Below are 15,640 nucleotides of genomic sequence, written 5' to 3'. Positions count from 1 at the left end.
TATCTATGCCTGCCTGTGTGATTTAAAGAGTATCTACACCTGTCTCTGTGTGATTTAAAGGGTATCATTGCCTGTCTCTGTGTGATATAAAGGGTATCTATGCCTGCCTGTGTGATTTAAAGAGTATCTACACCTGTCTCTGTGTGATTTAAAGGGTATCATTGCCTGTCTCTGTGTGATATAAAGGGTATCTATGCCTGCCTGTGTGATTTAAAGAGTATCTACACCTGTCTCTGTGTGATTTAAAGGGTATATGTGTGATTTAAAGGGTAACTGTGTGTTTTAAAGTGTATCTGTGTGATGTCAAGTGTATCTGTGATTTAAATGGTATCTATGTGATTTAATGGGTATCTATGTGATTTAATGGGTATCTATGTGATTTAATGGGTATCTATTTGATTTAAAGGGTATCTGTGTGATTTAAAGGGTCTCTATGTGATTTAAAGGGTCTCTATGTGATTTAAAGGGTATCTGTGGGATTTAATGGGTATCTATGTGATTTAATGGGTATCTATGTGATTTAATGGGTATCTATGTGATTTAAAGGGTATCTGTCATTCCCCAGGTTTCCATCGAACCTTTTTAATGCGAGTAAATAACTTTGGATAAAAAATGTAATGACAGGCCGGCCTCATGGAAACAGAATTTTTTTTTGTAAAGTTTCCAAATATCAACAAAACTTTTATACAAGGTTGGATCTTTTTGTGTCTGTAAAATGAATTATGTCGGTGGAAATGCTTTTATGCTCAAATATTGATATAATAACCATGATATCAAAGTTAACTTGGAGTCATGCGATGACATGTTGTGTGGTCCTCCCACTATGACTCGTCAGGAAAGCATGCAGTTTATTAGGCTACAGATGAAATAAGTGATGAACTTCACAGGGTGGTGAAAGTGCACGGTGATGAGCTTGATGCTCCTTTCAATAAATATTGAGGGTCTTATTCTGGTGACATGGTGCTTGGCTGCCATTTGACAATTATAAATAATCTTGCTCTTTTGTCCACAATAATAATCTCATGTAGGCTACATGTGCGCTCTAGCCAAGCACACAGATAGAGCTGTTGGCTAGAGTACAGTGCCAAGACCAGAATGGGCACATTCTCTATATAACACAACATTCTTTTGCGAAGAACCATCAGTAGAGTTGAAAAAGCAATGGAAACCCATTTAACTTGTATTTTTTTATTCGGTACATGGGAATTTATCCGCAAAAGGCATTTTTATGTCATGTGCAGCATTTTATCTGAAACAAGTCAATTTGATGGAAACACATCTCTGGTTGGAAAATGTGTGTATTTTTTAAATGCGGATTTTAGAATATTCACATAAAAATCTGTCACCAATTGGATGGAAACTTAGCTTATGGCTGTCTCTATGTGATGCCAAGGGTATCTATGACTGTCACTGTGTGATAGAAAGGGTCTATTTTTATTTAAAAGGTATCTGTGTAATTTAAAGGGTATCTGTGTGATTTAATTGAATTTATTTTGGGTAACAGACAAACAATAAAATGTTCATTGTGGATCCAGAGGATATCACTTGAAAGTATTAATTAAAACGCTTGTTTCCAAAGTGGTCCTCGATGGTAAAAACAATAACACATATAATGATTGAAAGGCAAGATAAAATTACAAACAACCATATTCATTTATATTGACATCCTAAAAGGTGACACTATTCACTGCACTTCTCCCTAACCTTAAAAATCTACCATATTCGTTTCACGTTAAAACAATCTATTAATTGCACATTTGAATGATTTAAAGGGTATCTGTGTGATGTAAAGGGTATCTGTGTGACGTAAAGGGTATCTGTGTGATTTAAAGGGTATCTGTGTGATTTAAAGGGTATCTGTGTGATGTAAAGGGTATCTGTGTGATGTAAAGGGTATCTGTGTGATGTAAAGGGTATCTGTGTGATTTAAAGGGTATCTGTGTGATGTAAATGGTATCTGTGTGATTTAAAGGGTATCTGTGTGATTTAAAGGGTATCTGTGGGATGTAAAGGGTATCTGTGTGGTGTAAAGGGTATTTGTGTGATGTAAAGGGTATATATGTGATTTAAAGGGTATCTGTGTGATTTAAAGGCTATCTATGAGTCATGAGGACGATGAGTCAAATCCTCTATGACCTCTACTATGTGGGTTAGGCCCTGTACATAGTGTTTGTGCCTGCATGTGTGTGTATCTGTCTCTAGTTGTGTGTATATCTGTCTATGTATGTGTGCTATGTGTGTGTATGTATCTGTCTCTGTGTGTTGTTAATCTGTGTGTGTGTCTTCCTCTGTCTCCTCCCCAGGAGATGCAGCTGGAGCATGCGCGGCAGGCCTTTGTTCAGAGGGACAAGGCCCACAGCGGCTCCATTTCCGCCCTGGACTTCAGGGACATCATGGTCACCATCCGGCCCCACATGCTCACACCCTTTGTGGAGGAGAGCCTGGTGGCGGTGGGTCTGGCTTCCTTGTTCTCTGCTTCTCCCCCCTCTCTCCCTCTATCCTTCTAACGTGTCATTACCTCAAACCTCTCTGACAGCAGACCAGGCAGTTAAATATCTCTCTCTCTCTCTCTCTCTCTCTCTCTCTCTCTCTCTCTCTCTCTCTCTCCCTCTCTCTCTCTCTCTCTCTCTCTCTCTCTCTCTCTCTCTCTCTCACTCTCTCTCTCTCTCTCTCTCTCTCTCTCTCTCTCTCTCTCTCTCTCTCTCTCTCTCTCTCCTCTCTCTCTCTCTCTCTCTCTCTCTCTCTTCTCTCTCTCTCTCTCTCTCTCTCCTCTCTCTCTCTCTCTCTCTCTCTCTCTCTCTCTCTCTCTCTCTCTCTCAGTTTTGGTGTCCTCTCATTTTTCTCTCTCTGTGTGAGGAAATAATTTTCTCACAATTGTGGTATTACATGTATGAGTGGTATGTTTGTGTGAGTAATTAAGTATGTACAGTACCAGTCAAAAGTTTGGACACACCTACTCATTCAATGGTTTTTCTTTATTTGTACTATTTTCTACATTGTAGAATAATAATGAAGACATCAAAACTATGAAATAACACATATGGAATCATGTAGTAACCAAAAAAGTGTTAAACAAATCCAAATATATTTTAGATTATTCAAAGTAGCCACCCTTTGCCTTGATGACAGCTTTGCACACTCTTGGCATTCGCTCAACAAGCTTCACGAGGAGTGCTTTTCCAACAGTCTTGTAAAGACTTCCCACATATGCTGAGCACTTGTTGGCTGATTTTCCTTCACCCTGCGGTCCAACTCATCCCAAATTGGGTTGAGGTCGGTTGATTGTGGACCCAGCTCATCTGATGCAGCACTCCATTACTCTTCTTCTTGGTCAAATAGCCCTTACACAGCCTGGAGGTGTGTTTTGGGTCATTGTCCTATTGAAAAACAAATGTTAGTCTCACTAAGCGCAAACCAGATGGGATGGCGTATCGCTGCAGAATGCTGTGGTAGCCATGCTGGTTAAGTGTGCCTTGAATTCTAAATAAATCACAGACAGTGTAACCAGCAAAGCACCCCCACAGCATCACACCACCTCCTCCGTGTTTCATGGTGAGAACCACACATGCTCAGATCATCCGTTCACCTACTCTGCGTGTCACAGCGCGACACGGCGTAGACACGGCGTATGGAACCAAAAATCTCTAATTTGGACTCATGAGGTCTAATGTCCATTGTTCTTGTTTCTTGACCCAACCAAGTCTCTTCTTCTTATTGGTGTCCTTTAGTAGTGTTTTTTTTTTGCAGCAAATCGGCCATGAAGGCCTGATTCACACTGTCTCCTCTGAACAGTTGATGTTGAGATGTGTCTGTTACTTGACCTCTGTGAAGCATTTATTTGGGCTGCAATCTGAGGCTGGTAACTCTAATGAATTTATCCTCTGCAGCAGAGGTAACTCTGGGTCTTAATTTCCTGTGGCGGTCCTCATGAAAGCCAGTTTCATCATAGCGCTTCATCATAGCGCTCATCATAGAAACTTTAGAAGTTCTTGACATGTTCCGTATTGACTGAGCTTCATGTTTTAAAGTAATGATGGACTGTCTTTCTGTTTGCTTATTTGAGCTGTTCTTGCCATAACATGTACATGGTTATCTTCTGTATACCACCCCTACCTTGTCACAATACAACTGATTGGCTCAAAGCATTAAGAAGGAAAGAAATTCCACAAACTAACTTTTAACAAGGCACACCTGTTAATTGAAATGCATTCCAGGTGACTACCTCAAGAAGCTGGTTGAGAGAATGCCAAGTGTGTGCAAAGCTGTCGTCAAGGCAAAGGGTGGCTATTTTGAAGAATCTAAAACAAGAAATATATTTGGATTTGTTTCAACACTTTTTTGGTTACTACATGATTCCATATGTGTTAATTCATAGTTTTGATGTCTTCACTATTATTCTACAATGTAGAAAATAGTACAAATAAACACAAACCCTTGAATGAGTAGGTGTGTCCAAACTTTTGACTGGTAATGTATGTCTCACATGTCACTGTGTGTGTGTGTCTCCCTCCATGTCTAGCCTGTTTTATAAACACCTAGTGAACTCTGTCATTTTTCCCACAATGTTTACCTCATAATCCAGCCATCTCTGGGTCCATGTTAGTAAACACACACTCACTTCCATTACAGACTCATTAAACACAAGGCTGTGTGTGGAACCAAACCTACACACTCTTACACACACTACACACACTACATACACTACATACTCTATACACTCTACACACACTCTACACTCTACATACTCTATAAACTCTACACACACTCTACACACACTACACACTCTACACACACTACATACTCTATAAACTCTACACACACTCTACACACACTACACACTCTACACACACTACATACTCTATAAACTCTACACACACTCTACACACACTACACACTCTACACACACTACATACTCTATAAACTCTACACACACTCTACACACACTACATACACTACATACTCTATACACTCTACACACACTCCACACTCTACATACTCTATAAACTCTACACACACTCCACACTCTACATACTCTATAAACTCTACACACACTCCACACTCTACATACTCTATAAACTCTACACACACTCTACACTCTACACACACTCCACACTCTACATACTCTATAAACTCTACACACACTCTACACACACTACACACTCTACACACACTACATACTCTACATACTCTATAAACTCTACACACACTCTACACACACTACACACTCTACACACACTACATACTCTATAAACTCTACACACACTCTACACACACTACACACTCTACACACACTACATACTCTATAAACTCTACACACACTCTACACACACTACACACACTACATACTCTATAAACTCTACACACACTCCACACTCTACATACTCTATAAACTCTACACACACTCTACACTCTACATACTCTATAAACTCTATACACTCTACACACACTCCACACTCTACATACTCTATAAACTCTACACACACTCTACACACACACTACATACACTACATACTCTATACACACTCCACACTCTACATACTCTATAAACTCTACACACACTCCACACTCTACATACTCTATAAACTCTACACACACTCTACACACACTCCACACTCTACATACTCTATAAACTCTACACACACTCCACACTCTACATACTCTATAAACTCTACACACACTCTACACACACTACACACTCTACACACACTACATACACTACATACTCTATACACTCTACACACACTCCACACTCTACATACTCTATAAACTCTACACACACTCTACACACACTCCACACTCTACATACTCTATAAACTCTACACACACTCCACACTCTACATACTCTATAAACTCTACACACACTCTACACACACTACACACTCTACATACTCTATGCACTCTACATACACTCTACACTCTACATACTCTATAAACTCTACACACACTACACACTATACACACTCTATAAACTCTACACACACTCTACACTCTACATACTCTATAAACTCTACACACACTCTACACACACTACACACTCTACACACACTACATACTCTATAAACTCTACACACACTCTACAAACTCTACACACACTACATCAGGGGTGTCAAAGTCAAATGGACGGAGGGCCAAATAAAAAATGTAGCTACAAGCCGAGGGCCGGACTGTTCGAATGTTCATTGAAAATTTTTTAAATGACGCATATAGTCTAGTGAACCTAATTGAACCTACTGAAAACCTAACAAATATATTCCAATATGATCAGATAAATAAAGCAATATTTTCTTATGGCTCTGTCAGTAATCTTTAATTTTCAACAGACACAAAAGACAAATTTCCTTTATATAAAAATCCCCATAACATGAACATTAAATGAAAGAAACCGGTATTCAAGGCACCATCAGTAGCCTATATTTTCTATTTTAGCAAAAGTGGGCTAAATTTACTTCAAAGAAAAAAACAATAATAGCAATTTTCTATCATCCACTCAACTGAAATATTTTTAAAATATAATTGGATTGAAATACAATAAAATAAAGTGCAAAAATCTATTAATCAAAAACAACACTTTGTTTAAGGAGAAGTAACATGCAGTGAAAACAAATATTAAACTTTAACTTTTAAACTTGAACTGAGTAAAAACTCTAAATATGTGATTGCACAGTAATGTTCACTTGTTTGAGGTTGAGGGTGATACTTGGTGGTGTCCCATCTTTTCCACAAGTTCATCAATGTTCGGGGTAAGGCTCTGAGCTGAGGAAATCCTCAGAATTGAGTGGAGGTGTTCAGCAGTAAGTCGACTTCTGTGTGATGTTTTGTTCAGGTTCATCAAAGAAAACAGTTGTTCACACAGGTATGTGCTGCCAAACATAGACAACGTTTGAGCAGCCTGGATGCGCAGCTGGGGCATTGTGTCGGGGAGGAAACGGGCGAACTCCGCAGCACCCACTGCCGCATATTTTGCCCTCAGTGCATCATTGCATTGGAGGTCAATCAACTCCATTTGGAGGTTTGGTGGTGAGCTTTCCACGTCAACAGCAAATGGGTTACCGAGCAGTTCCAACCTGCTTTTTTGTGCTTCAAAGTCAGCAAATCGGCGTCGAAAGTCAGCGGCAAGCATACCTATTTTATCAGCCAACTGTGCGCTCGGGAACGCACTGGTAGAGAGCTTCTCTTTCATGGTCTGGCAGCTGGGAAAGTGGCTCAAATTTTCTTTCCGCATCTGCGTCTCCCACAGAGTCAGTTTGGTTTTAAATGCCTTCACTGTACTGTACATATCAGAGATGACATGATCCCGACCCTGCAGCTGCAAGTTCATTGCATTCAGATGACTCGTAATGTCACACAGAAAAGCCATTTCACACAGAAACATTTCGTCTCGGAGTTGTGTTGTGTCTTTCCCTTTGCTGTCCAAGAACAGACAAATCTCCTCACGAAGCTCGAAACATCTTTGAAGCACCTTTCCCTGGCTTAGCCATCGCACCTCTGTGTGATAAGGCAAATCACCATGCTCCGTTTCTAACTCCGTCAGAAATGCCTTGAACTGGCGGTGATTCAAACCTTTGGCTCTGATAAAGTTAACTGTGCGCGTGATGATGCTCATTACATGCTCCATTTTCAAGGCTTTACCGCACAACGCTTCCTGGTGTATGATACAATGATAAGCTGTCAGCTCACCTGTCGCGTTTTCCTCTTGCATCTTTTCCCGTATCTTCGCCACCAGTCCGCTCCTGTGTCCACACATCGCAGGTGCTCCGTCGGTTGTCAAACCCACGAGTTTTTCCCAAGGCAGCTCCATCTCATTTACACATCTTGACACCTCTTCATACAAATCATGCCCCGTAGTTGTGCCATGCATAGGACGTAAAGCCAAAAACTCCTCTGTCACGCTTAGGCTGGAGTCCACTCCGCGGATGAAAATTGACAACTGGGCAATGTCAGAAATGTCGGTGCTCTCATCCACAGCCAAGGAATATGCAAGGAAATCTTTTCCCTTTTTCACAAGCTGCTCTTTTAGATTGATGGACAACTGGTCTACTCTCTCGGCAATGGTGTTTCTGCTCAGACTCACATTTAAAAAGAGTTGCCTTTTTTCTGGGCAAACTTCGTCACAAACTTTAATCATGCAGTTTTTGATGAAATCCCCCTCCGTAAATGGCCGGGCTGATTTAGCGATCTCTTCTGCCAAAATAAAACTGGCCTTGACAGCAGCCTGGCCTTGTGATTTGGCTTTTTTGAACAGAGCCTGTCGAGATTTGAGGCCTCGTTTTAATTCCTCTGCCTTTTGTAGCCTTTGTTCCATGTCCATATTCTTGTTTTTGTCCGCGTGTTTCGTTTCATAATGTCGTCTCAGATTATACTCTTTCAGTACCGCCACACTTTCTCCACACAGAAGACACACAGGTTTTCCAGCTACCTCCGTGAACATATACTCCGACTCCCACCTTGTTTGAAACCCCCGGTTCTCAGTGTCCACCTTCCGTTTTGCCATTTTTGATGGGTATCTGAAAGTTAATTTTACTGTGATGCTGACGACTGCTGTGCCAATAAATATTGAAATGAAGCAGCCTACTGCTCGGTGCGTCACCGTTGCATTGTGGGAAATGTAGTATTGGTGCGTGTAAAAGATCTGCGGGCTGCCGGCTTGCTGCGGTCTGCGGGCCGGTTCTAATAATAAATCAAGATCATCCCAGGGGCCGTAAAAAACCTTCTCGCGGGCCGGATGTGGCCCGCGGGCCTTGACTCTGACATATGTGCACTACATACACTACATACTCTATACACTCTACACACACTCCACACTCTACATACTCTACACTCTACACACACTCCACACTCTACATACTCTATAAACTCTACACACACTCTACACACACTCTACACACTCTACACACACTACATACTCTATAAACTCTACACACACTCTACAAACTCTACACACACTACATACACTACATACTCTATACACTCTACACACACTCCACACTCTACATACTCTACACTCTACACACACTCCACACTCTACATACTCTATAAACTCTACACACACTCTACACACACTCTACACACTCTACACACACTACATACACTACATACTCTATACACTCTACACACACTCTACACTCTACATACTCTATAAACTCTACACACACTACACACTATACACACTCTATAAACTCTACACACACTCTACACACACTCCACACTCTACATACTCTATAAACTCTACACACACTCCACACTCTACATACTCTATAAACTCTACACACACTCTACACTCTACATACTCTATAAACTCTACACACACTCTACACTCTACACACACTACATACTCTATACACTCCACACTCTACATACTCTATAAACTCTACACACACTCTACACACACTCTACACACTCTACACACACTACATACACTACATACTCTATACACTCTACACACACTCCACACTCTACATACTCTATAAACTCTACACACACTCCACACTCTACATACTCTATAAACTCTACACTCTACATACTCTATAAACTCTACACTCTACATACTCTATAAACTCTACACTCTACATACTCTATAAACTCTACACTCTACATACTCTATAAACTCTACACACACTACATACTCTATAAACTCTACACACACTCCACACTCTACATACTCTATAAACTCTACACACACTCTACACTCTACACACACTACACACTCTACACACACTACATACTCTATACACTCCACACTCTACATACTCTATAAACTCTACACACACTCTACACTCTACATACTCTATAAACTCTACACACACTCCACACTCTACATACTCTATAAACTCTACACACACTCTACACACACTCTACACTCTACATACTCTATAAACTCTACATACACTCTACACTCTACATACTCTATAAACTCTACACACACTCCACACTCTACATACTCTATAAACTCTACACACACTCTACACTCTACATACTCTATAAACTCTACACACACTCCACACTCTACATACTCTATAAACTCTACACACACTCTACACACACTCTACACTCTACATACTCTATAAACTCTACACACACTCCACACTCTACATACTCTATAAACTCTACACACACTCTACACACACTACATACTCTATACACTCCACACTCTACATACTCTATAAACTCTACACACACTCTACACACACTACATACTCTATAAACTCTACACACACTACATACTCTATAAACTCTACACACACTACATACTCTATAAACTCTACACACACTCCACACTCTACATACTCTATAAACTCTACACACACTCTACACTCTACATACTCTATAAACTCTACACACACTACACACTATACACACTCTATAAACTCTACACACACTCTACACTCTACATACTCTATAAACTCTACACACACTCCACACTCTACATACTCTATAAACTCTACACACACTCTACACACACTACACACTCTACACACACTACATACACTACATACTCTATACACTCTACACACACTCCACACTCTACATACTCTATAAACTCTACACACACTCCACACTCTACATACTCTATAAACTCTACATACACTCTACACACACTCTACACTCTACATACTCTATAAACTCTACATACACTCTACACACACTACATACTCTATAAACTCTACACACACTACATACTCTATAAACTCTACACACACTACATACTCTATAAACTCTACACACACTCCACACTCTACATACTCTATAAACTCTACACACACTCTACACTCTACATACTCTATAAACTCTACACACACTACACACTATACACACTCTATAAACTCTACACACACTCTACACTCTACATACTCTATAAACTCTACACACACTCTACACACACTACACACTCTACACACACTACATACTCTATAAACTCTACACAAACTCTACACTCTACATACTCTATAAACTCTACACACACTCCACACTCTACATACTCTATAAACTCTACACACACTCTACACACACTCTACACTCTACATACTCTATAAACTCTACATACACTCTACACTCTACATACTCTATAAACTCTACACACACTCCACACTCTACATACTCTATAAACTCTACACACACTCTACACTCTACATACTCTATAAACTCTACACACACTCCACACTCTACATACTCTATAAACTCTACACACACTCTACACACACTCTACACTCTACATACTCTATAAACTCTACACACACTCCACACTCTACATACTCTATAAACTCTACACACACTCTACACACACTACATACTCTATACACTCCACACTCTACATACTCTATAAACTCTACACACACTCTACACACACTACATACTCTATAAACTCTACACACACTACATACTCTATAAACTCTACACACACTACATACTCTATAAACTCTACACACACTCCACACTCTACATACTCTATAAACTCTACACACACTCTACACTCTACATACTCTATAAACTCTACACACACTACACACTATACACACTCTATAAACTCTACACACACTCTACACTCTACATACTCTATAAACTCTACACACACTCCACACTCTACATACTCTATAAACTCTACACACACTCTACACACACTACACACTCTACACACACTACATACACTACATACTCTATACACTCTACACACACTCCACACTCTACATACTCTATAAACTCTACACACACTCCACACTCTACATACTCTATAAACTCTACACACACTCTACACACACTCTACACTCTACATACTCTATAAACTCTACATACACTCTACACACACTACATACTCTATAAACTCTACACACACTACATACTCTATAAACTCTACACACACTACATACTCTATAAACTCTACACACACTCCACACTCTACATACTCTATAAACTCTACACACACTCTACACTCTACATACTCTATAAACTCTACACACACTACACACTATACACACTCTATAAACTCTACACACACTCTACACTCTACATACTCTATAAACTCTACACACACTCTACACACACTACACACTCTACACACACTACATACTCTATAAACTCTACACAAACTCTACACACACTACATACTCTACAAACTCTACACACACTCTACACTCTACATACTCTATAAACTCTACACACACTCCACACACTACATACTCTATAAACTCTACACACACTCTACACACACTACATACTCTATAAACTCTACACACACTCTACACTCTACATACTCTATAAACTCTACACACACTCCACACTCTACATACTCTATAAACTCTACACACACTACACACACTCCACACTCTACATACTCTATAAACTCTACACACACTCCACACTCTACATACTCTATAAACTCTACACACACTACACACACTCTACACTCTACATACTCTATAAACTCTGCACACACTCTACACACACTACATACTCTATAAACTCTACACACACTCTACACTCTACATACTCTATAAACTCTACACACACTCCACACTCTACATACTCTATAAACTCTACACACACTCCACACTCTACATACTCTATAAACTCTACACACACTCCACACTCTACATACTCTATAAACTCTACATACACTCTACACTCTACATACTCTATAAACTCTACACACACTCCACACTCTACATACTCTATAAACTCTACACACACTACACACTCTACATACTCTATAAACTCTACACACACTCCACACTCTACATACTCTATAAACTCTACACACACTCCACACTCTACATACTCTATAAACTCTACACACACTACACACTCTACATACTCTATAAACTCTACACACACTCCACACACTACATACTCTATAAACTCTACACACACTCCACACTCTACACACACTACATACTCTATAAACTCTACACACACTCCACACTCTACACACACTACATACTCTATAAACTCTACACACACTCTACACTCTACATACTCTATAAACTCTACACACACTCTACATACTCTATAAACTCTACACACACTACACACACTCTACACTCTACATACTCTATAAACTCTACACACACTACACACACTCTACACTCTACATACTCTATAAACTCTACACACACTCTACACACACTACACACACTACACACACTACACACTCTACACTCTACACACACTCTACACACACTATACACTCTACACACACACACTACACACTCTACACACACTACACATGGCTAGGGTGTAGATGTCATGGCTAGGGTGTAAATGTCATGGCTAGGGTGTAGATGTCATGGCTAGGGTGTAAATATCATGGCTAGTGTGTAAATATCATGGCTAGTGTGTAAATGTCATGGCTAGGGTGTAGATGTCATGGCTAGGGTGTAGATGTCATGGCTAGGGTGTAGATGTCATGGCTAGGGTGTAAATGTCATGGCTAGGGTGTAGATGTCATGGCTAGGGTGTAGATGTCATGGCTAGAGTGTAAATGTCATGGCTAGGGTGTAGATGTCATGGCTAGGGTGTAGATGTTAGGGTGTAGATGTCATGGCTAGGGCACAGTAATATGGTGTTTCAGTGAACAGTGTGAGGCTGCTGGGTTTTTGGACGTGGATAAATGTGCCTTTCTGTCAGGAGAGGAGTGGAGGAGAGGAGAAGCTTCCTCCCTTCTTCTGCAGATGGCTTCTCTTCCTCACTGCAAGCTGTGGTGGGCTCACTGCTGTGTCTGTAAAGCAAACAGCGCCATCTAGTGAAAAGGATGGTTTTCCACGATTTTCTCCACACCCCCGCTATTCAAAATAGTACAAGATGAATATCTGCAATATTTCATCCACCTTACTTTAATGAATCATTCCATCTGAGAAAATGTAAATACTCGTATTAAACGGGACACCAGCACATTGACGCCATCAAGTGCTTTTAAGTACTTTTAAACAGACTTAAATCAAGACGCCGTGTGTAATGATGAAAGAGTTGTGTTGTGGGCTGGAAGGAATGTGTGCAGTGGGTACTAGCCAACTGGAATGTTTTGAGTCTCTGTTTTAAGCGTTACCTCGTTCTATTTTCTCTGCTTTACTCCAGCCTTCCATCCTCATTAGAGAAGCACTTCATTAAACAGAGCCTGATGACTACCGCTCTCCTCTCCTCTCTGGAAAGCCAGTTTGTGTGTGTATGGTGTGTGTGTTTGTGTGTGTGTGCATGCGTGCCTGTCTCTCTCTGTGTGTGTTGACGACGATCTCCTTTCCCAGCACCGTAAATAAAACATGTTAACATTGCCAAAGCAAGTGCAGTAGATAATAAACAAAAGTGAAATAAACAATACAAATAAAAATGAACAGTAAACATTACACTCACAGAAGTTACCAAAGACATTTCAAATGTCATATTATGTATATATTCAGTGTTGTAACGATGTGCAAATAGTTAAACATAAATATGGGTTGTGTTTTCTCTCCCTCTCTCTCCCTCTGCTTCCCTCCCCCCCTTCTCCCTACCTCCTCTCTCTCTCCCTCTGCTTCCCTCCCCCCCTTCTCCCTACCTCCTCTCTCTCTCCCTCTGCTTCCCTCCCCCCTTCTCCCTACCTCCTCTCTCTCCCCCTCTCTCTCCCTCTGCCTCCCTCCCCCCCTTCTCCCTACCTCCTCTCTCTCCCAGGCGGCCGGGGGCAGTACATCTCACCAGGTCAGTTTTTCCTACTTTAACGGCTTCAACTCTCTCCTGAACAACATGGATGTCATTAGGAAGATCTACACCACACTGGCTGGGAGCAGTAGAGTCCTGGAAGTCACTAAAGGTTGGTAGACATACATACGCTAACACACATGCACGCACGCACGCACACATAATCAGATACGTTCATGCACGCACACACAGCATACATGCGTACACAGACACACACACACACACACACACACACACACAGAGAATGTGGTTGTGTGTTTTTAGTTGTTTTGTTTGTTTTGTTTTTTCCACTCCCCACCCCCCACCTCCTCCTCCTTGTCTACATTTGATTGGCCCTGCTGGATGCGTCCCAATAGACACATGGGAAGTTGACCCAGAATTCTCAGCAGCAGTGGCGGGTCTCTCACTGGGCCTGTCTGTGACACATCCTCTCTGGCTCTGGTTTGGCTAGGAGTTTCCCCTGAGTCACAGATCTAGGATCAGCTAACCCTGCCCAAATTCTACCCTAAACCATTAGAGGGTAAACGGCCAGGACCAAACTAACAGTTGTTTCACAAATCACAAATAGCATAGAGGAAAGGAAAAACATGCACAAATGTCATGATTTGACGTGATATGACGGGTGGCAGGTAGCCTAGTGGTTAGAGCGTTGGACTAGTAACCGAAAGGTTGCAAGGTAAAAAATCTGTCGTTCTGCCCCTGTCCAAGGCAGTTAACCCACTGTTCCCAGGCCGTCATTGAAAATAAGAATTTGTTCTTAACTAACTTGTCTAGTTAAATAAAGGTAAAATAAAAAAATAAGAATGGCAGTTAACATGTGTTAAGTCAGAGTTAGCAATTAGCTCAACAGCCCCCCTCCACATAATTTCTCTCTCTCCCTCTCTACCTCAGAGGCCAGTTGTTGAACTGTACCAATGTCTCTCCCTGTCTAGTATAAGCTGAGCACTGTAGGCTTGGTTCTCTCTTGATGCTGAGTAGG

General features: G+C 40.8%; 1 protein-coding gene across 1 annotated transcript in view; it reads left to right on the top strand.

The window, feature by feature from the left end:
• The window catches only part of LOC129830837 (electrogenic aspartate/glutamate antiporter SLC25A13, mitochondrial-like), a 110,559-nt gene that overhangs the window by 27,200 nt on the left and 67,719 nt on the right, over positions 1 to 15,640 (top strand). The window contains exons 6-7 of the mRNA XM_055893610.1: positions 2,304 to 2,450; positions 14,635 to 14,773. Of these exons, the coding sequence (XP_055749585.1) occupies positions 2,304 to 2,450; positions 14,635 to 14,773 (286 nt within the window). The remainder of the gene's footprint in view (positions 1 to 2,303; positions 2,451 to 14,634; positions 14,774 to 15,640) is intronic.

The sequence above is a fragment of the Salvelinus fontinalis genome, chromosome 32 (genome assembly GCF_029448725.1).
Source record: "Salvelinus fontinalis isolate EN_2023a chromosome 32, ASM2944872v1, whole genome shotgun sequence".
Classification (NCBI taxonomy): Eukaryota; Metazoa; Chordata; class Actinopteri; order Salmoniformes; family Salmonidae; genus Salvelinus; species Salvelinus fontinalis.
Note: the sequence above shows the minus strand (reverse complement) of the source record. Positions and strands in the feature narration are given on the sequence as shown.